The sequence below is a fragment of the Squalius cephalus genome (genome assembly GCF_949319135.1).
Source record: "Squalius cephalus genome assembly, chromosome: 21".
Lineage (NCBI taxonomy): Eukaryota > Metazoa > Chordata > Actinopteri > Cypriniformes > Leuciscidae > Squalius > Squalius cephalus.
Window position 1 is genome coordinate 1,191,696 of NC_137142.1, and position 24,416 is coordinate 1,216,111.

At 45.5% G+C, this 24,416-nt stretch overlaps 1 protein-coding gene across 1 annotated transcript; it reads left to right on the forward strand.

Annotated features, from left to right (window-relative positions):
- Nucleotides 1-7,833: 7,833 nt before the first annotated feature.
- On the forward strand, nt 7,834-11,884 carry LOC307149469 (trace amine-associated receptor 13c-like; the record flags this gene model as incomplete). The annotated part of the gene is made up of 2 exons (XM_079855813.1): nt 7,834-7,874; nt 10,843-11,884. The coding sequence occupies 2 exons, from the start codon at nt 7,834-7,836 to the stop codon at nt 11,882-11,884; spliced, it is 1,083 nt and encodes a 360-aa protein (XP_079711939.1).
- Between the last annotated feature and the right edge of the window lie 12,532 nt (nt 11,885-24,416).

Here is a 24,416-nt window from a genome sequence, read left to right on the forward strand (position 1 = left end):
AGGGGTTATCCAGAATCGTAATCCAACAAGCAGAGGGTCAAGCACAGGAAGACAGTCCAAACAAACAAACAAACAGGCAAAACGAAACAAAACAAAACAGGCAGTGGTCAGAGGCACAAGAGTAATCCACGGGACAGGCAAGAAATCCAAAAAACCAAGACACAAGAAAACCAGGGAAACGCTCAGAAGTGCAGTGCAACAACATACAAAACTTCGCAGTGAGTGAATGAGTGAACATGGTATAAATAAGTTGAGACTAACAGGGTAATGAGACACAGGTGAATGCAATCAGTGATGATGAGTCCGGGCAGTGAGTTATGGGAAATGTAGTTTGTGAGGGAGTGATAATAGTCTGGTGTGGAGTACCCTCTGGTGTCTCTCAAGGGCACTCCAGCTGGTGACCGTTACAAACATAGTACATACCTGTCATTTCCAAGATGTTTGATTTTTCATTTTACCATGGTCATGTACAGAGACTCATCTGGTCCCTGTAAAAAAAGAGAAACTATAGTGTGGCGAGGGGGGCGTGGTTCAGCGACGTCTGTAGCCGCGTTTCCATTACAGATTTGCGCAAATGTTTTGCGCTATTATCTAAATATCGATAAAAAACTATTGCGAAATGACGGCGTTTCCATTAACCGATGTTATGCGACTAAAACGTCTTTTTTTTCTCGCGCGATAAGTCATTCCAAAAATCACGGCAACGGACGTTGGTTATAATATCACAGCCACCGCATTAGACATTATTATTATTATTAATGGAAGGAGACGTGGCGTGTTATCCAAGCATTAATGGCAGGGAAAGACCCCCGAACGACACATATAAGGAGTTTGGTGTTTCGCCCTCATTTCTGCTCCGAGGATTTGATTGTGGCATTTCTTTGAGATTTAGAATCCAGTATTCCTATAGGCTAATTATTGTTTCTTTTATGAATTTAATAAAGAATTCTGTCTCGTCCAAACGATCCATGTAGGCTACTTTTGTGTCTATTTGTTTTTCCTTTAACCTCTAATTGAAAAATGAACGGTTGTTGTCTTTTTAAAACGCAAAGTTGAACACCAAAATTTTCATTTGAACTGGCTACACACAACTGCTGCGCTTTGTTTATGACTTTTTGCCCCTTTATTAAACATTTAAAATATTCACAAATTAATATGGAAAATATGTCGATTTTACTGGTTTTCTAAGGCCAAATTAGAAACTGGAATTGATGTCTTTCCCGCAGTGCTGAATGAGAAGAGCCATTAATATAATTAATAAACTATTGTTTTCTAAGTGTCGGCTAAAATCACATCTCCATCTCATGAAATGCAACTTTCATACGGATTAGCCTACATAATCAGAAGGTATTAGCTTTCGATTCGAATTTGTTCGTTTTAAAGTGGACATTTCAAGCTTTAGCCTACATAGGCTATATTTTGTTTCAGTTCTCGCGCTCCAGTTTACGGAGATCATGAAAGTGCGGCTGATTGTTTCGTTTATTTTACAAAAGCAAAGCGTTTTCTTGTTATTGTGAGTTTACACAAATAAAAGTGGTTGAGAATAATGTATTATTATTTTCTGTCTGACCAGAAATGATAGAGTAGGCTATTTTAAGTTGTTTCCACTGTTGATAGGAAAATGCAAGTGTTCGCGGCCGCGCCTCCGTGTCACGCTCCACTCTCAGCTTTGTTCCTTTTTTCCATAAAAGCGTCTTCTAAATATAGCCTATTAAATGTTATAATAAAATAATATAAAATTATTATTATTTCCGTAGCTATACATGGACTTCAAACACACTGCGTCTTCTAAGTCAGGTGACTGTAAATGCGCAAAAACTGTTTCCATTGCAGTTTTGCGAAATATTCCATTTTCGAATTGCCTGAAAAACCACCTCATGAGAGCGTAAAAACTTTTTTGCGATAAATGGGAGTTTTTGCGAAATTGACGTGTTTCCATTAAGCGTATTTTCAATTCGCAATTTCAATTTGCGCAATTTGAAGGGTAATGGAAACGCGGCTTGTGACAGGAGAGAGAGTCGGGAGACGAGTGGCACGTAAGTAGGTCAAGTGCATAATGACGTACACCTGGATCTCGTTGCAGTAATTGCCGTGGGGAACCGGATAAAAGCTACCTGGAAGTGAAGCAAGAGAGTGGCTGTTGAATTGTGTGCACGCTGCTGGCTACAGAGAGTCAAAGAAATTGTTATCAAGAAGCTATTTGAAAGAGATTGTATTTGGAGAGCGCTGAGAGCGCGACATTTGTTTTGAGAAATATTGCATTAAAAAGGGACACACGTTCCACAGCAAGCCGACCCTGTCTCCATCCTTTTTCCCACAACATTGAACCTTGCTACATATAGGCTGCACGATTTTGGGAATACATTTTAGATTTTTCTGGTTAAATTTGGGATTTAAAATTTACAAAATACACACACACACACACACACACATATATATATATATATATATATATATATATATATATATATATATATATATATATATACATACATATATATGTATATATATAATGATACGTTCATTGTGCCTTATGCATATACGTGTAGGGCTGCATAAAATAATAATAACACCTACCGTAAGTAGGTCAAGTGCATAATGACATACACCTGGATCTCGTTGCAGTAATTGCCGTGGGGAACCAGATAAAAGCTACCTGGAAGTGTGAAGCAAGAGAGTGAAAGGTCGTTTTTTATATAAAATACAGAAACAAGTGAAAACAAGGAGGCAGGGTGGTTGGAAACGAAGGGGGGGATCTGTTATCACAAGGCTAAGAATTGGACACACAGGTCTTAATCATAATCTCAGTCGTTTAGGGAAACACGCAACAGGACTATGTATTAATTGTGACAGGAGAGAAACGGTAGAGCATATATTAATAGAATGTGAAGCATACAGAACAGAACGAATCATACTGTTAGAACAAGTTAAAGAATTAGGTTACACACATTTATCAGTAGAGGGTTTACTTTCCTTTTCTACATCAAAACCATCAGCATGGCCAGTTATCATGAGATACCTTAAAGAAACAGACCTATTTGATCGAATTTAAGAATAACCAAGAATAACCTTTTTTTTAAAAAAAATTGTTATTATTATTATTATTATTACATGTTAGTAGAAATCCGCATTGAAGCTCCACACCCCAAACAGTTGGTGGCGGTAATGCACCAAATTGGTATGCCAACCGCCAATAAAAGAAGAAGAAGAAGAAGAAGAAGCAAGAGAGTGGCTGTTGAATCGTGTGCACGCTGCTGGCTACAGAGAGTCAAAGAAATTGTTATCAAGAAGCTATTTGAAAGAGATTGTATTTGGAGAGCGCTGAGAGCGCGACATTTGTTTTGAGAAATATTGCATAAAAAGGGACATGTTCCACAGCAAGCCGACCCTGTCTCCATCCTTCTTCCCACAACATTGAACCTTGCTACATATAGGCTGCACGATTTTTCTTGTTAAATTTGGGATTTAAAATTACAAAATACACACACACACACACACACACACAGACACACACATATATATATATATATATATATATATATATATATATATATATATAAAATGATAACGTCTCGGTTACGTATGTAACCCTCGTTCCCTGAGTAGGGAACGGCGACGTTACGTCGGATGACGACGAATGGGGTTTCGCTTATAAAGCCTATCATCTTCGAGTATATAAAACGAGCCAATGGCAATGAAATGCCATGGGTCTGCGGAATTTGCATAGTGTAACTCCGCCCCACCCTGGGGGTATATAAGGAAGTGCGCTGGCAACAAGCAGATATGTCTTCGCTGAGGAGCCGAGACTGAGCTCAGGCGTTCCAGCGGTACAGCGGAAGTGGCAGGGAGACGTAACGTCTCCGTTCCCTACTCAGGGAACGAGGGTTACATACGTAACCGAGACGTTCCCTTTCGTTGTCACTCCGAGTTACATCGGATGACGACGAATGGGGTTCCCAGTGTAATCACGCCACCTCTTGACTGTCTTCCAGTGCCCTGCGTAAGTCTGAGCTCCCTGTCGTGAGACTAGCACGGACGAAGGAGTCCTACTTAACACAGGAATACCAAGGTACACTGGGAAGCATATCCAGTGGAAATATGCAATTATGCCCAGCCCGAAGGGGGGGACTTGGGATACACATATGACCCCGAAGGGCTGCATATGGAGAATCACTGGGGTGTCCAGCCGCAGGTGGAATATTTCAACCCCAGGGGTGGCAAGGTGGCTTGCCAAGGGAAAGACACATGCTCAAAGAGGCTTACAGTGGAATACACATGTGGGGGTCGCCCAGAGGGGGACCCATGCACATGGAGGCACCTAGCCAAGCGCGAAAGCTGCTCAGTTGCATAACTCTGGCGTTGACGTCGTCAGTGCTGGAGGAGACTCAGGGCTTATTAGGCTCACCTGAGGAGAATATCGCACGTATCCCGTCCGTGGAGAGGAATGGCGAGCAAGCAAAGACACCTGAGCAGAATCTCTTACCGGCTAGTTGAAGCGAGTACGTGAGAAGAAACTGGCTCCACTCGGAGATTGTAGAATCTCGCGAATGTGTTAGGTGTCGCCCAGCCTGCAGCTCTGCAGATGTCTGTTAGCGAGGCGCCATGCGCTAAAGCCCAAGAGGATGCCACACTCCGGGTGGAGTGGGCCGTCACACCAAGGGGGCATGGTCGACCTTGCTGCTGGTATGCCAAAGCAATGGCGTCCACTATCCAGTGAGACAACCTTTGCTTGGAGAGAGCCTTTCCCTTCAGCTTCCCACCATGACAGACTAAGAGCTGGTCTGAGGTCCTGAAACACTGCGTTCTGTCAACGTAAGCACGGAGTGCGCGTACTGGACAGAGCAGTGCCAAGGCTGGGTCTGCCTCCTCCAAAGGCAGCGCTTGCAGGTTCACCACCTGGTCTCGAAAGGGTGTGGTGGGAACCTTGGGCACATATCCAGGCCGGGGTCTCAGGATCACGTGAGAGTTAGCCGGTCCGAATTCCAGGCACGCTTCGTCAACCGAAAATGCCTGCAGGTCCCCTACCCTCTTGATGGAGGCCAATGCAACCAGGAGCGCTGTCTTCATTGACAGGAACTTAAGCTCCACTGATTGCAGAGGCTCAAAGGGAGCACTCTGCAGGGCAGTTAAAACCACTGAGAGGTCCCAAGAGGGTACGAGGGGAGGACGAGGAGGATTCAGTCTCCTCGCTCCCCTCAGGAACCTGACGATCAGGTCGTGCTTCCCCAAGGACTTACCATCAACTGCGTCGTGATGTGCGGCAATAGCGGCAACATACACTTTCAGGGTGGAGGGAGACAGCCTTCGCTCCAACCCTTCTTGCAGGAAGGAAAGCACGACACTGATGGGGCATTTCGTGGGTTCTAGATTTTTAGAAGAACACCAGTTGACGAAGAGGTTCCACTTCAACGCATAGGCATGTCTCGTGGACGACGCTCTAGCGGAAGTGATGGTAGCCACCACCGCTGGTGGTAGGGTACTCAAACCTGCCTCTTCCCGTCCAGGAGCCACACGTGGAGGCTCCAAAGATCGGGACGAGGGTGCCATAAGGTGCCCCGTCCCTGAGAAAGCAGGTCCTTCCTCAGAGGAATTGGCCAGGGAGGTGCTGTCGCGAGGAGTACTAGTTCTGAGAACCAGGTGCGGTTGGGCCAGTACGGGGCAACCAAAATTACCTGCTCCTCGTCCTCACTGATCTTGCGCAAAGTCTGCGCAAGAAGGCTCACTGGGGGAAACGCATACTTGCGGAGGCCCCGCGGCCAGCTGTGCGCCAGTGCATCCGTGCCGAGCATGCCCTCGGTCAGGGAATAAAACAGGCCGCAGTGGGACGAGTCGTGGGAGGCAAACAGGTCTACCTGTGCGTCCCCGAACTGGTCCCAGATCAGCTGGACCGTCTGGGGATGGAGTCGCCAATCTCCAGCGAGAGGCCGAAGCCGAGACAGCTCGACGGCCGCCTGGTTCAGGTCTCCCGGGATATAAATGGCACAAAGCGACCTCAGATGCTTCTGACTCCATATGAGGAGGTGGCGGGCGAGTTGTGACATACGGCGGGAGCACAGACCACCTTGACGGTTGATGTACGCTACAGTCGCGGCATTGTCTGATCGGACTAATACGTGTTGACCCCTGAGCAACGCATGGAAGCGGTGCAGGGCAAGACGTACAGCCAACAACTCGAGGCAATTGACATGCCAAAGGCGCTGGGGTCCTGTCCAGGAGCCCGCGGCAGCATGTCCATTGCACATGGCGCCCCAGCCCATGGTGGAGGCATCGGTTGATACAACAACATGCCTGGAAACTCGTTCCAAGGGCACTCCGGCCCGAAGAAAACTGAGGTTTGACCACGGGGTGAAGGTCTGACGGCAGGTCGGAGTCACTGGGACTCGGAGCATGCCGTGATGCCATGCCCACCTCGGGACTCATATGAAGCAACCCGAGCAGTGTGACTGCGGCTGCGGATGCCATATGCCCCAGGGGCCTCCGAAATAGTTTCAGTGGAACCACACTCTTGCCCTCGAACTGACGAAGGCAAGTCAGCAGTGACTGCGCGCGCTCGCTCGTAAACTGCGCGCACATGGCGACCGAGTCGATCTCCATACCGAGAAAAGAGATCCTCTGCACGGGGCAGAGTTTGCTCTTCTCCCAGTTGACCCGAAGGCCCAGACGAGCTAGGTGCCGGAGCACTAGGTCCCTGTGTTCGCAAACCTGGTCTCGAGAGTGAGCTAGTATCAGCCAGTCGTCGAGATAGTTCAGGATGCGAACCCCGTGTTCCCGAAGGGGAACAAGGGCTGCCTCGACGACCTTCGTGAAGACGCGAGGAGACAGGGCTAGCCCGAAAGGGAGAACCGCGTACTGGTATGCCTGCCCCTCGAAAGCAAACCGTAGAAACGGTCTGTGTCGAGGAAGAATGGAGACATGGAAGTAGGCGTCCTTCAGGTCGATCGCTGCAAACCAATCCTGCGGCCGTATGCACTCGAAAATTCGTTTGGCAGTGAGCATCTTGAACGGCATCCTGTGAAGGGAGCGGTTCAAGACGCGCAAGTCGAGGATTGGTCGTAACCCACCGGATTTCCTCGGTACAATGAAGTAGGGGCTGTAAAAGCCGGACCTCATTTCGGCTGGAGGGACAGTCTCGATCGCACCCTTCGCCAGTAAGGTAGCGACCTCCGCTCTCATAACCGGGGCATTGCCACCGACCAAAGTGAAGCGGACTCCCTTGAAGCGGGGAGGAGACCGCGCGAAATGAATCGCGTAGCCGAGCCTGATGGTCCTCGCGACCCAGCGGGACAGCCTGGGAAGTTCTAACCAGGCTTCCAGGAACTGTATCAGCGGGGTCATGCAGACCACAGACGTACCCTCGGTGGTGCAGCGAGGCAGAATGACCGGCCCAGGCGTGGGTGGCATAGCGGCCCGGTGCGGGGGCACGGTCATTAGCTGCGTCCTGCCAGAGGAGGCCAGGGGAGGACCAGCGTCCCACGGGGGCATGCTCTGCCAGGGAACTGGCGACAGAGGGGGACAAGAGTGGCGAGGCTCGTGAGCGGCGCGCACTGTCATCCGGACACTCTGTGTGCTCAGAGATGGGGAAGTGAGTTCTTTCTTTAACCACATTAGGGTGCTGCCCGTCGTGGGACGAGCAGCGGGGTGGGGAAAATCAAGGATTCTCCCCCGGCCCTCCACTGGGGGAAGGAGCGGCCCTGCTACCGTTTCCTGGGAAGAACTCAACGCCATCTCTGAGCAGCCCGTCTCAGGAGCGTCGCTTGGCCTGGCGTTTAGCGGGGCACAGGGCGGGAGAGGGCTGTGGCGCCCTCCTACGACGTCCTCCATGGCGCGACCCGGATGGAGGCTGCTGCTGGGGCCGTGCAGAAGGGGCGGGAGCCGTAGGAGGGCGCCCTCGGCGGCGAGCAGACTGAGGCACCTGTGCCGACGGCTGGGTGGAGGCAGCAGCGGGCTGTCGGGGCAGGACGTGTTTGAGAGCCTCAGTCTGCTTCTGGGCGGTCGAGAACTGCTGGGCAAAGTCCTCAACCGCTCCGCCGAAGAGGCCAGCCTGGGATATGGGAGTGTCGAGGAACCGGGTTCGCTCGGCCTCACGCATATTGGCCAGGTTGAGCCACAGATGTCTCTCCTGGACCACGCAAGTGGACATCACCTGACCCAGGGAGCGTGCGGTCACCTTCGTTGCTCGGAGAGCAAGGTCGGTGGCGGCACGCAGCTCATCAAAGAGCCCTGGGTCAGTCCTCCCCTCGTGCATGTCACGCAACATCTGGGCCTGGTAGACCTGGAGTGTCGCCATGGCATGCAGTGAGGAGGCCGCCAGCCCCGCAGCTCAATAGGCCTTCGCCACAAGGGTGGAGGAGAACCTACAGGCTTTGGAGGGGTGCTTTGGGTCACCGCGGGAAGAAGCACTCTGAGGACACAGTTGCATCGCAACAGAGCGTTCAACCTGGGGAACCCCAGTGTACCCTTTGGAGGCCGCCTGATCGAGAGGAGGCAAGGCGGAGGAGGTCGCCGAGCGATCACGGGAAGACAATGGTGCCTTCCAGGACCTCGTGACCTCCTCATGCACATCCGGGAAGAAAGGCATTGGGGTCGCGCGCTGACGAGGATCAGCGGCGGCACCCAAAAACCAATCGTCCAGCCGCGAGCGCACCGGACCAGGTGGCGGGGACCACTCAAGACCGATGGCCGCGGCTGCCCAGGAAAGCATGGCAGTCATCTCGGGATCAGACTCGGGCAATGCTGGCACACCCGAAGGTGGCAGCACAGCTGAATCCTCACTTCTTAAGGACTCTTGCCCACCTTGTGACGCAGCGATCAACATCACATCTTCCTCTGGAGCGCCGAATGAGACCCGCGGCAAGTCAGAGGACTGTACCGCGGGCTCATTCGAAACACTCGCGGGTTGCACGGCGCTAGAGGACGGTGTGGAGCGTGGAATAGTCGGCGCTTTGTTCCACACCGTAACCCTCAGGTCACCCTGGCCGCCAGCCGAAGTACCAGCTCTCGTGGAGCCAGTAGATCGGGGTGCGGATGAGGGGACTCTACCATGAAGGTCATTGAGTCTCGACCGCAACCGTGCGATGGGCATGTTCCCGCAATGGGAACATGACTCATCCACAAACGCTGCCTTAGCGTGCTCTACACCCAGACACACAAGACACCGATTGTGCCCATTAGAGTCAGAAATGAGAAGACTGCAACCAGAAGTGCACGGGCGAGGCATCTTTAAAAAGACGTGCCGCGTGCAAGCTCTTTTAGAAAGGAGATTTCTCCACAAATGCTGAAGCGACCAGGGAGAGAACACACACACACTGGCAAATCACTGCACAGATAAGCAGGGAATGTGCACTCGCTGGAACTCGCTGTCACACCAACACTTGGAGAGAGGCTCGTCTCGAAGAGAATGAAGAGATGAATCTCAGGATTGGCTGTGGAGTGAAGTACATCAACTTGGCTCCGAAGCGAAAACATATCTGCATGTTGCCAGCGCACTTCCTTATATACCCCCAGGGTGGGGCGGAGTTACGCTATGCAAATTCCGCAGACCCATGGCATTTCATTGCCATTGGCTCGTTTTATATACTCGAAGATGATAGGCTTTCTAAGCGAAACCCCAATCGTCGTCATCCGACGTAACTCGGAGTGACAACGAAAGGGAACCAGGTTCGTTCTGCCTTATGCATATACGTGTAGGGCTGCATAAAATAATAATAACAATAGCCTATAGCAGGTGGACTATAAATCGTTAAAAATAAACACTTAAGTAACAACTACACTAGAGAAAAATATATGGATAATCATGTTACTTCTAATGTTTCCATTCGTTGAAATGAGATTGGAGTAAAAACATGAAGCCTAATGTTTGGCGCGTTTTGCTTTTCAAACGCACAGCGCGAGTGACTCAAACTCACAACGCATACAGAGAACATTTACTGAAGCGATCGAGCCCCTCCAAACTATGAAACATTATTGTTACCATATTACACATATCTACATTTGAGCATATATTCACAAACACAGTATTTAACAGTAAACATGGGTCTAAACATTATAATATTAACCATATTAGAGTAAACACTCATACTAGCCTACTTTAATATCATGCTGTGTTTTATTATCGAACATAAAAACATCCTTGTGTACATGTATATAAATTTAGCAATAGGCTTTTTACTCCAATCTCATTTCATAACGTACTTTTTAGTCTGGCACCAGTTTGACTAGTTGCTACAATGTAAAGTTTATATAACAATAACATGCTTACTATTGAGGCAAGTTGGAGCTAACCTTTGTAGGACAGTGGCCCTCCAGGAGCAGCATTGTACAACCCTGTCTTAATCTAAGCATAGTTTAACCAAAGCTGTCAAAGGACAGATCATAGTTTATGAGGACAAATTGTGGTCATAATTCAATTTTGACTAAATGAATTATTCTATTCTGCCTTTGCATAACAGTCTAATAATATTTCAAAGCTCCTTTCTTGAGATTATTTCCAGGGACATAAATTGGTGGTAGCCCTATACTGGAAATGTGAAAATATCCATATTCAATCTTTAATTTTTATTGTATGTTAACATGGATATAATTTTGAGTGGAATGGAAGGCGATGGATTGGACTTATTGCTCTTACAGTAGTGCACTTGCCTGCTGTTTGTTAGAACAGATGCTGTCTTACATAGGCAGAATGTAAGAGTAAACTAGCTTTATTATATTCGCTAATCCACTATATTGTATAGATCAGATTGATCAGGTCTATGCATATTTAAGTAGTGGGTGGATTTGAGGGGTTGTATTGTTGAATGGGGTGGTCGCTGTGCTTTCTGTACGTATAAAACTGAGTCGTGTCAGTGACAAGGACCAGGGGGCTAAACTAACAAGCATCCTCACACAGAATCTATCCAACTGGGGACTGACAAACATGGAAAATCAAACAATCCAATACTGCTTTCCAAACAACAATTTGTCTTGTACCAGAAGTATCCGACCTGAAGCAGAGTACATTATTGTGTACACTTTCTTCGCTGTAACATCAGTGTTCACCGTGTTTCTGAACCTGTTGGTGATCATCTCCATCTCGCACTTCAAGCAGCTCCACACTCCCACCAATGTGCTGATCTTCTCTCTGGCAGTGGCTGATCTGATCGCAGGACTGATTCTCTTGCCAGTGCAGGGAATAAAACTGATTGAGCCATGCTGGTACTTTGGAGAAATATTTTGCCCAATATTCCTTCTTATTCTTTATATTATTGTCGATGTATCTCTTTGTAATATGATTATTATTTCTGTGGATCGATACATTGCTGTGACTGACCCTTTGCGATATCCAATAAGAGTCAATAATAACAGAGCTGTTGTTTCTATTTTTGTAAACTGGTTACTCAACTTCTTTTATGCGTTTTATCTGGTGTATGATTTTTTACGGTATCCAGAGAGGAACCACACATGTATTGGAGAATGCATACTTGTTGTTACATTGGAAAATATTATAACAGATGCTTTTGTTTGTTTAGTGGCTCCTTGTTGCATAATTATTCCTTTATATGTGAAAATCTGCTTTGTAGCAAAACGGCAAGCTAAGCATTTAAATTCAGTCACAGAAAAAAAGGCCAAATCTGAAAAAAAGGCTGCAAGAACCTTAGGGATTGTAGTACTGGTTTATCTTCTTTGCTGGATGCCGTACTACATAGTTAGTCTTTCTTTTGGGCAAGACGAAAATGGCACTCTTATAATTGATGTAATGTTATGGATGATGTGCTTGAATTCCTGTATGAATCCACTTATATATGCAATGTTTTATCAATGGTTTAGAGTGTCAGCAAAATACATTTTGACACTGAAAATATGTGAACCTTCATCGGCATACTTAAATCTGTTCCCAGAAGAGATATGATCACTTACACTCTTGCATGAAGCACAATTATAAATTCCGTCTGTCTATGAATGTAATAGTTAGGGTTCTTGTGTTAAGCACTTCCTTATCAAACATTAGATGACACCAGAATCTGTGCAACACCTATGTTTGTGAATAGTTTAAATATTCTGTTCTGTATACATTGATAACATGTACATGTGTGAGTAACAGTGAGTAACATTTTTGCTCTCTTGAAGGCCTTAAAATGACTAAGTCAACTACACCATTATCTTTAAATACAAAGTAATCTTTTTTTTAAGAAAAAAAGACAATGAAAAATATTTCAATTGAATTGTGGCCACAATTTTTTCTGTTATAATGAGCTGAAATAAATATGTTCAGATATGTGTTTGTGTGATATGTTTGTGTAAAAACATATACAGTGTTGCCATCTTTGCCCTGTGTCTGCATTTCTGCATTTGTCCATGTTGTATGTGGTCATATTTCATAATGGTAGGTTTATGTATGTATATATATATATATATATATATATATATATATATATATATAAATATATATATGTGTATATATATATATATATATATATATATATATATATATATATATATATATATATATATATATATACATATATATATATATATGTATATATATATATATATATATATATATATATATATATATATATATAGTAAATTTCATGCACAATGGTAATACAGCACCGTTTACATTTGACTTATTAAAGATATAGATTTAAAAAAAAAAACTTTTATTTAAACTACTAATCTTAAAAAAAGAAAACGGGTTTAAACCACCTTTAAAAAATCAGGTAATTTAATGAATGAATAAACTGAACGAAGCATTTATCAAGCTCTTCTAGACACTACTGTACACTCAAAGGATCAGTCTCTCTTCTCAACCTCCACTAGATATTTATCTGTGAAGTGAATAGAAGTGCATATCCAACAGTGACCTGAGAGTCTGAACATAAACATCATCATCATCATCATCATCATCATCAAATCAGTATTTGTCTTTATCCTTTATCCAACACCGGTATGAACTTTTTGTTTCTTTTTCTTCCTCTGGTTTGCTCACTGGAGGAATAAAGGATTAAAGAATTATGGAATAACTTTCTAGTGGCTCCCTGATAAACATACTATGTCTAATCTTATCCGACAAGTAATGACTGATACTAACTGTTGCATTTACAAAAATATATTTATACAATAATACTATATTAGCTGTACCTTCTCTTCGACTGTCATTTCTATCATACTCTATCATTCTTTTTCCTCTCATTTTCTTGCTCTGTTTCTCATCCTGTCCCCAAAAAGCTTGTTTCTGCCACGGAATAAAAAACACAAAAGGCAATTGTGACTTTTTATCTCACGATTCAGACTTTTTTTTTTCTTTTTTTTCTTTTTTTTTCATAAATGTGAGATGTAAACATGCAATTGTGAGAAATAAAGTCAGCATTGTGAGATATAAACAATTCTCAAAACCCAGAACAAAACCTATTGCGTTTCTTTAGTCTCAAGTCTTGCCCACATAAAAATCAGGCGTGTGCACGATACGCACAACTTTAATGGCTTTATCAGATTATTCGAGATTATGCCCATTTCAGTGTGTTTGGAATTTTAAATGAACACTGACTAGTTACTTGAAGAGAAAAAAATCCTCTGTTTTTGAAAAAAGAAAAAGAAAATTGTCACTGAAATAAGGTCATGAAACCCATACTGATTATTGCTGTACAAGACTTTTGAAACTTGCATCACGTAGCCTAGAATATTTGCTTTAAAACTATGTGAAAACCATCCTGCCTACTCATTCAGATAAGACAATATATTGATTTAAACTTTGTAAGATGTTTTGTGTAAGAAAGCTTTATGCGATCATCATGAATATTGATGTGTTTCATACCTAAAAAAGACAAAGACCCTCCCATAATGGCCCTATCAGGTGCTATCAGGCCCTATCATTATGAGGAACCTTGCACAAAGAATGAGGAGAGATTTAAAAAAGAATGGCTTTTTGATTGTTTGGATTTATTTACAATACAACATAATCCAAAGATACACAACAAAGGACAAAAAAGCACATTATTGAACACACAGATCTAAAGACAGAGACTTGAACAGTCACATAACTTTGTGCCATTCATGAAACATTGTTACGAACTGCTCCGAGACACGAGGGTAGAGGATCCAAAAGCAGCTTTTATTAAAGGGGTTATCCAGAATCGTAATCCAACAAGCAGAGGGTCAAGCACAGGAAGACAGTCCAAACAAACAAACAAACAAACAAACAAACAAACAAACAGACAAAACAAAACAGGCAGGGGTCAGAGGATTACACAAGAGTAATCCACGGGACAGACAAGAAAACCAGGGAAAATGCTCAGAAGTGCAGTGCAACAACATACAAAACTTCGCAGTGAGTGAATGAGTGAACATGGTATAAATAAGCTGAGACTAACAGGGTGATGAGACACAGATGAATGCAATCAGTGATGATGAGTCCGGGCAGTGAGTTATGGGAAATGTAGTTTGTGAGGGAGTCATAATAGTCTGGTGTGGATTACCCTCTGGTGGCTCTCAAGGGCACTCCAGCTGGTGACCGTTACATAGACCCCCCTCAAAGGAGCAGCTTCCAGACGCTCTAAAATTGTCCAGGAGGGAGGTGGAGCGGAGGCGGACCTGGGGGCGGGATGGAGGGCTAGGCCCATGGAGCGGAAGAGGACCTGGAGACTGCAGCAAGATGGGAGGCCAGGGAGGAGCAGGCTGTGCAGACGGCCAGGGAGGAGACAACCCTTCAGGCGGCCAGGGCATAGCAGACGGTTCGGGGGACCAGGCAGACCTGGCAGTTCAGGGCTACAGGGTGGACCAGACAGTTCAGGAGACCATGGCGGCGCGGCTTCCATGGGCCTAACAAGGGACCTCCTGCCCCCCCCTCCCCAAACCTTTCCTTGGGGGCGGCTATGGGGTTATGGGCAGGAACAGACACCGGCTCAGGAACAGGAACAGACACCGGCTCAGGAAGAGGAACAGACACCAGCTCAGGAACAGGAGCAGACACCGGCTCAGGGACAGGAACAGACAGCGTGGCAGCAGCCATATCTGCTGAGGGATCAGGTTCAGGCATGTCGACGGCCATCTCTGCTGAGGGTTCAGGTTCAGGCGTGTCGGTGGCCATCTCTGCTGAGGTCCGGAGACACTGGCTCGGCTGCGGCCATCTTGTCCGGAGACACTGGCTCGACTGCAGCCATCTTGTCCAGAGACACTGGCTCGGCGGCGGCCATCTTGTCGCCGGAGACACTGGCTCAGCAGGTGTGAGGTGAGCAGTCTCTGGCTCGGCAGACGTGACGTGAACAGTCTCTGGATTGGCAGCGGCCATCTTGTCCGGAGACACTGGCTCGACAGACGTGACATGAACAGCGTGGCAGCAGCCATATCTGCTGAGGGATCAGGTTCAGGCATGTCGGCGGCCATCTCTGCTGAGGGCTCAGGTTCAGGCGTGTCGGTGGCCATCTCTGCTGAGGTTCGGAGACACTGGCTCGGAGGCGGCCATCTTGTCTGTAGACACTGGCTCGGCGGCGGCCATCTTGTCCGGAGACACTGGCTTGGCGGCGGCCATCTTGTCCGGAGACACTGGCTCGGCTGCGGCCGCGGCTATCTTGTCCGGAGACACTGGCTCAGCGGCGGCCATCTTGTCCGGAGACACTGGCTCGGCTGCGGCCAACTTGTCCAGAGACACTGGCTCGGCGGCGGCCATCTTGTCCGGAGACACTGGCTCGGCGGCGGCCATCTTGTCCGGAGACACTGGCTCGGCGGCGGCCATCTTGTCCGGAGACACTGGCTCGGCGGCGGCCATCTTGTCCGGAGACACTGGCTCGGCGGCGGCCATCTTGTCCGGAGACACTGGCTCGGCTGCGGCCATCTTGTCCGGAAACACTGGCTCGGCGGCGGCCATCTTGTCTGGAGACACTGGCTCGGTGGCGGCCATCTTGTTCGGAGACATTGGCTCGGCGGCGGCCATCTTGTCCGGAGACACTGGCTCGGCGGCGGCCATCTTGTCCCCGGAGACACTGGCTCGGCAGGTGTGAGGTGAGCAGTCTCTGGCTCGGCAGACGTGACGTGAACAGTCTCTGGATTGGCAGCGGCCATCTTGTCCGGAGACACTGGCTCGACAGACGTGACATGAACAGTCTCTGGCTCGGCAGACATAACGTGAAGCTCAGGCTGAGGGGATACTGTCAGTTTGCGGGGCTCCTCTGCAAACCCAAAGTGAGAGGTGAACCGGCCAGCAAAAGAGCATTGACAATATACTGTTTAAGACTCCAGCTAGGGTGATGAAGTGGCATAAGGGAGCTGAGCGGCTCGGATAGTCATCCATGGAAAAATATCATTAGGCAAACTTCATCAAAAAATGTTAAATGTGCCAGCTTAATAAAGTCAATGATATATTCCTCAATGGGCCGGGCTCCCTGACGGAGACGCATAATCTGTGCTGCTGGATTATTCTTGGTGAGTTCTCGGCTGCTGGATCTATTTTCTGCAAAGTTTTCTGTTACGAACTGCTCCGAGACACGAGGGTAGATGATCCAAAAAGCAGCTTTTATTAAAGGGGTTATCCAGAATCGTAATCCAGCAAGCAGAGGGTCAAGCACAGGAAGACAGTCCAAACAAACAAACAAACAAACAAACAAACAAAACAAAACAAAACAAAACAAAACAAAACAGGCAGTGGTCAGAGGCACAAGAGTAATCCACGGGACAGGCAAGAAATCCAAAAAACCAAGAGACAAGAAAACCAGGGAAAACGCTCAGAAGTGCAGTGCAACAACATACAAAACTTTGCAGTGAGTGAATGAGTGAACGTGGTATAAATAAGCTGAGACTAACAGGGTAATGAGACACAGGTGAATGCAATCAGTGATGATGAGTCCGGGCAGTGAGTTATGGGAAATGTAGTTTGTGAGGGAGTGATAATAGTCTGGTGTGGAGTACCCTCTGGTGTCTCTCAAGGGCACTCCAGCTGGTGACCGTTACAAACATAGTACATACCTGTCATTTCCAAGATGTTTGATTTTTCATTTTACCATGGTCATGTACAGAGACTCATCTGGTCCCTGTAAAAAAAGAGAAACTATAGTGTGGCGAGGGGGCGTGGTTCAGCGACGTCTGTGACAGGAGATAGAGTTGGGAGACGAGTGGCACGTAAGTAGGTCAAGTGCATAATGACGTACACCTGGATCTCGTTGCAGTAATTGCCGTGGGGAACCAGATAAAAGCTACCTGGAAGTGTGAAGCAAGAGAGTGGCATCCATTGTGGGGTGGCAGAAACAGTGGAGCATGTGATTGTTCAGTGTCAAGCATATAATGATGAACGAGTTCAACTTGTGGAAGATCTAAAGGAACTGAAAGTTCAGCTAGCAATAAAAGATTTATTTCAAAGTGCACAGATACAACCAAAAGTGTACCCTATTTTATTTAAATATTTGAGAGATACACGGTTGATACACAGAATATAAGTTTAAACAAATAATTTTTTTTTTTTTTTTTTTTTTTTGTTACTAGATAGTAGTTTTCCATTCCATCATCCTAGGTATTCACACTCCATCCCAGTAGGTGGCGGAAATGCACCAAAAGCTGGTTTGCCAACCGCCAATAAACAATAAAGAAGAAGAAGAAGAAGAAGCAAGAGAGTGGCTGTTGAATCGTGTGCACGCTGCTGGTTACAGAGAGTCAAAGAAATTGTTATCAAGAAGCTATTTGAAAGAGATTGTGTTTGGAGAGCGCTGAGAGCGCGACATTTGTTTGTGAGAAATATTGCATAAAAAGGGACACGTTCCACAGCAAGCCGTATATATATATATATATATATATATATATATATATATATATATAATGATAACCAGGTTCGTTGTGCCTTATGCATATACGTGTAGGGCTGCATAAAATAATAATAACAATAGCCTATAGCAGGTGGCCTATAAATCGTTAAAAATAAACACTTAAGTAACAACTACACTAGAGAAAAATATATGGATAATCATGTTACTTCTAATGTTTCCATTCGTTGAAATGAGATTGGAGTAAAAACATGAAGCCTAATGTTTGGCGCGTTTTGCTTTTCAAACGCACAGCGCGTGCAGAGAACATTTACAGAAGCGATTGAGCCCCTCCAAACTATGAAACATTATTGTTACCATATTACTGAATTATGACCATGAGTCATAAATATTAATATTCCCAGAATTCCCCATATTCTTGAGCTAATTCATATTTGCCCAGAGTCGTATTCGTTACATTAATGGTGGAGTAATTTTTGGCAGTTTCAAACTTTATTTGGTGGGCAAAATTCAGTTTCAGTGAATGTGTATTATTGGTATTAATAAATTATAAAATTATTTTGAATTTGTGAGGTAAGTCGCTAAGGCGAACTCACCCAGCTGAAGGCAGGCACAAAGCCAGCTCAGCTCTGCAAATTAACAGTTTCAAAAATGTCTAAGCATTTTTAATCACTGTTAAGTGCTAAAACTGCAGTTCATGATATTACATTTGTCTCTGTAAAGACGAAGCAAAACTCTTTACAGTTAGTTCATGTAATACGATTTAAACCGACTAAATGAAGACAAGGAATCTCTTTTAGGACGAAGACGTAAATCTGGCCTGAGCAGTGACTCAGTTTTTCAGTCGTAATAGGCCTTATGATATACAATACGTTAACGATAAGCTCCTGGTCAGAAATTGGCCTCGCGATCCAATTTCGTAAACCTACGCATTATCATAAAGTGCTAGTTTGATTAATGCTTATGGGAGATTAGCAGACGCATAATTCCTGTTCCTGTAATGAACAGAAGATAATACCTGTTCATAGCTGTTAATAAAACAGAAGATAATCCCTGTTTACAGCTCTATTAATTAAAACAAGAAGTTTTAATACCTGCTTTTACGTAAACCATTTTTGTGTATAATGTAATAAGTAAACAGATGCTAATTCCTGTTTTATTGTAAACCGTTTCATATATAATGTGTAATTAAATAGATGTGTAATTCCTATTAGTCACATGTTATGAAACTCGTGTAATTTTCCGCATGCAACAGAGCGCAAAATACTCGTGATCCCACAGAAAAAATCTGCTGAATCACGCCACTGACCGACACTAGAGGGCAGCCTCTAGGTGTGTGGCAGTTCTCAAATCACGCGCCCCCCACCGACGTCATTCTGCGTGAGCGTCGCCTCCCACTGACGTCAGCCTGCGCGAGCACAATCAGATAATACCTGCTTTCAATTTCTTTTTCTCTCTCTGCATTCATTTTCTCTCTCAAATACTTAACTGCATTCAAAGCTTAGCTTATGCTGATATTATTTGGAGTTAGACATTTCCTTTTTTTTCCCTGTTTTTGACTGTCACACTTTAAGTGAAGTTCGAAAAAAAAGGTTATTCTGATAAATCACCATCAGTTATCATAATTTCCCTTTTGTTGTATCACTATTTTAGTAAAGCCTTTGCCTCGGACTCCTGCATACATATTTACTCAATTTGATGAAACCAGAAAGCCTTAATTTACATTAAGTCTAACATCTTAATCCCTTATTGTGTATCTATTGGCAGGACTCAGTCAGTGTTTATAGGCTTAGGCCTCTTTATTTTTATTTTATAACACTCCCCGTGTTATTGTTTGTGACATTTCATTGCAGACCAATTCACTTCCTTGTGTTGTGTTTCCCTTTGATCTTCCCTACCTTCAACTTTGTTTTTATTTAAATTTTTCTCCATTTCTGTTGTGATTTGTTTCTCTCATTTCACTTACAGACAGAACCTAAGAGAGACCCCAGGAAAGTGAATAGAGTAACGATCAAAGCCGGCGTCATTAGACGACCCCCAGGCTACCGCCTGTCAAAATCTCTATTGTGGGTTTTATCCATACCCACGAAATTGGCTCCGCTAACTATCAGTTAGCCCCGAAATTCTCATAGACGGCATAGCCCGTATGAGTATAGCTCATTTGACCCTAAAACAAACTTGCATTTTGTCTCTTTTTGTGTGTGCTGTGCTTCTCTCACCACAGTAAGCAGAGATGTCGAGCTCACCCAGTCACCCAGTCCGCTGGCACACTCTCGAAACATGGCTGAGAGAGATGACGGCAACCATACTACAACAGGACGCCGCTGACCCTCAGGACCTGGACCAGTTTGAGACCTACGATCCAACCCAGAAGTACGACCACGAGCAGTTGGCCAAAATCTTCGGAAAACTCGCACTCAACCTCGTCATCAAGGCTCGGGCCAGCGAAAGGACCAACCTCGACCTGGAGCAGAAGGCAGCCGCACTACAGCTCCAGGCCACAGAGGCCCTGGAGGGCCGAGCACACACACAGAGCCGTCTAGACCAGCTACTCTTCCTGACCGAGGAAGAGGACGAGACGGACACAACGCTACCACAGGAAGTTGAAAGACTTCAAAATGCCCTAGACGATCTTCATCGGCACACAGACCAAAGACAACAGTCGGAGGAACTCACCCGGAAGGAACTCAACGAAAGGCTCCAACAGGCTGAAGCTCTCCTTGAGAGAGCAGAGACTAAAATCCATCAGCTTGCTCAGCAGAGACACGAGCTCCAAGATGAACTTGACACTGTTCATGCAGAACTAAAACATGCTTACAGATTGCAGAGTGGCTGGAACAGAGAAACACACCTCACAGAGTTTCTCCCAATCAGCCACCCCAACCCTGTCAGCCAAGATCCAAAGGCTGAAGGGGGCGGAGCTGTAAAGGGTCAGAATCCTCCCCAGACGGATTGGGCCCCCAGCAACAGCTCTCGTCCAACAAGCCTGGACAAGCTGGCCAGAAACATTCCTACTTTTGCCGGAGACCACAGTGTTCATTCATACCTTCAAGACATTGATTTTCACCTGCAAACTGTCGCTAACGTGACAGCTTGGGACAAGTTGTACTTGTTACGAATAACCGCAAATAGAGAAGTGCGTAGTTTTCTGGATCGACAACCAGGGGCTGTCAAAGCAGATTACAAGCAGCTGCGACAAGCTTTGATCCGTGAATTCTCCGACCCAGAGGCCGACCAAGGGTTTATCGCGGCCTTTGACGTCAAACAGGCCCAACTTGAACACCCACAGTCCTACTATGGCCGACTCCGACAAACATTCTTCAGAGCAATCAACTCCCCACATATGGAAGAAGATGTAGCTTTTAGAACGTTGTTTCTGCGAAATCTACATAGCACTGTGAGTAAACATCTCGGTGTGCTCGTCTGCCCACGAACCATGTCTACTCGAAAACTCAGAGACTTAGCCCACAAGGCTTACACCAAGCAAAGGGCTATGGATGAAAAGACTGTCAAAACACACACCATTTACTCCGTCTCTGAGCACTGCTCAGAGCCAGACAGCAGGTGGCAGCACGACTGTGACGGTGCTCATCCAAAGCGTCGGACCGAGCGTTCAGAAAGATTCTGGAACCAGCATCATCCGCCGTCCAGAACTCCAAGCCCAGACCGTCGAACCTGCAACCTCTCTCTCCAGAACCCTGGTGAGCCAGAGTCTTCTTACACAACAGATGAAGACAGTGCAGCCACGTCTGACACCGACACAGAAAACGAACACTGACACCTACTGCTTCAAGGTCACCTCTGACCTGCAGCTGTGTAACCAGACCAATGTTTGCGCCACATACCTACCACCATCACGATTGCAGTGACTACACAGCACAAACAAACTTTACCAACTACACTGCACGCCTCAGAGCCGCTTACGCCACCTCCGCTGTGTACAAAGAAAGGTCATGCGGGCCTCTGATGAACAGACCTTTCCTATGCCACCAATGACGCCTCATGTGTTGAACACCGCAGCACAAAAGCCACGCATGGCACATCAAAGCATGTGGCATACCAACCTCAGCGAAGCAACAAGATGTCCTAGCCAACCAAGGACATCCATCGCTGAAATTTTTCCTCCCTTTCTCTCTCTCTCCCTTTTTCCTCTAACAGGATGCCGTGGTGGTTCGCGAGAAAGCAGCCACAATCGGACATCACCAGATCCGGCATCGCATGGAGAGAGAGCAGCCCGACTCCTGATCACCAAGGCAGGACTCACACTCAGGAAGTCTAACACTGTGATGGGCATCTCCACGGTCACCGACCACGCCCCGACACGCGTCTTGGCTTTCATCCTGTACCAGACTCAACGAGACGTGAGCATCCACAGCCAAGCTCACGAAACCGTGTCTGGCGATCTCCTACGAACCTTGAAAGAGGGGGGTCCCACGCCATCGACCACCTCAACCTCACTTGAACTGAGTCACCAGCCTAGCAACCACCTGCTATTGGACCATCATGATCCACCTGCCATCCATTGTGCCTATTTGTTGTTCGATGAAGTCCATCTCCAAGTCTTCATCCAACACAAAGGGGGAATGTAGCGACAATGCCTGACATGCGGTCACATGCTGTTCCAATTAGTAATGCCTTGTCTCCAAACACATCCCTCGTTGTCATTTTAGACAACGGGTCTGTCCACGGCGTCGCTAAGTCTGCTTGGACATGTCAAAATTGCAATCTGTTGCTCCCCAGAGGGACATTTTAGTCACAAAAGGAAACCTGTTCTGGACAATCTCCTCTAAAACCCCCATTTCAGCATGGACTCCCTGTGACTTTACAACCTCATGACCCACACACACACACACACCCCCCACACACACACACAAAACCTCCTTTGAGTACAATTTCATGTAGAAATATGTCTCTTGAATGTATACCTTCCGATAGGTATGTGTGTGATTAGCTTTGCTTTATAATAGAGATGTGGGTTGCTAAGAGTAAAATCTTTAATTCTAAATGTTCACTGAAAGAAGTTCCTCAATAGTGCCTTGTGGTAACCCTACCTCAGACCATAAAACTTTACGACTGAGGATAGCAGATCATTCCCAGCGAGCCACGTCCAGATTTTCCATTGACTTACCCACATAGGACATTACCAAAATGTTGATATGTATTCCTATGTTTCTCAAGTGTCTTCACATGCCATAACGGAAATACTGACCATTTCATTGTGTGTTTAATCAAACTTTATTTGTGTGTAATTATGCATATAAATGTAACGTTATGTTTCCCCAATCTTTACCTGTCATAATTGATGTCTCTGTAATCCTCTCCATCTCACGGAGACGAATCTTGACTGCAAAGTACAATAATATGCATTTGTTCCAGGAAATCTCATATTTCTAAGTATGAATCCTTTCCCTCATAAGACATATGGTAAAAGGGGCGTGTTGTTCTTCACACAAAGAAGACGTCTTCCCGCTACAGATCAGAAGTTTTGATTCGCTCTGTCACAAAACAAGGCGTAAACAGATTGTCTGTTAAAAGGAAGAGACCCCCACTCTTCACTCTCTTCTCTCATCGATCCCGCTGACCTCCTCCTCCTTCTCCACGTGAGCGCTGCTCCAGATGAACGGGCCTTGCCTTGAAAAAGCCTGCCGTCTCTGCAACCAAGATCTGAAACCTCTCCCGTCCCGGGAGACGCACCTGACTTTCTCGGTAATATTATATTCAGTGAGCCTTTTCGAACTTCGCGGTACTGGAAGACCCAGCAGAAACAGGACACGTCCGCGCTGTCCGCTTCCCGCTTCCTGCTTCAGTCTGACCAGAAAGAGCACAGAATTCTGCAAGTAACTTAATGTTATATTGAGCTGATAGAAGTCGTTTTCCAGGGGTCTCGTGAACCAAGGTTTCTGTATGTAATAATTACTAGCTTTTCCCTCCTCTCTATTTCTTTCTTTCTTTCAGTTCATTCTGATCATGCTATGTTTTATGTTTTGTTTCGGTTAAGTGTTTGTTTGTTTATTGTTTGCATTTTTACGTACGTTTATATTTGTAGCTCATATAATCTCTAGTTTTACATTTATTAAAATCCATGGAATACTTTTCACTGTCTCTGTATAAAGCCTACCTTATAAGTCAATGAATCTAAAAGATCTAAGCTACAAGCTCGATACTAGACTACATTCAGTAGTTTTAATTAATAAACTCAGAAGTTTAAGGTTCATGGCCAGAACCTAAACTTTAGTGGAGTTTGTGAATACCCCCTTCTTAACTGTACTGACCTTACATCTACTCGCTGGCCGAGTTAAAGGTTGGTCAGACCAGTTACAGAACAAGGTAATCTCGATAATTGATAAAATAAATGTACATGTGACTTATGAATTATGACCATGAGTCATAAATATTAATATTCCCAGAATTCCCCATATTCTTGAGCTAATTCATATTTACCCAGAGTCGTATTCGTTACATTAAACATATCTACATTTGAGCATATATTCACAAACACAGTATTTAACAGTAAACACGGGTCTAAACATTATAATATTAACCATATTAGAGTAAACACTCATACTAGCTTACTTTAATATCATGCTGTGTTTTATTATCAAACATAAAAACATCCTTGTGTACATGTTTATAAATTTAGCAATAGGCTTCATGTTTTTACTCCAATCTCATTTCCTAACGTACATTTTAGTCTGG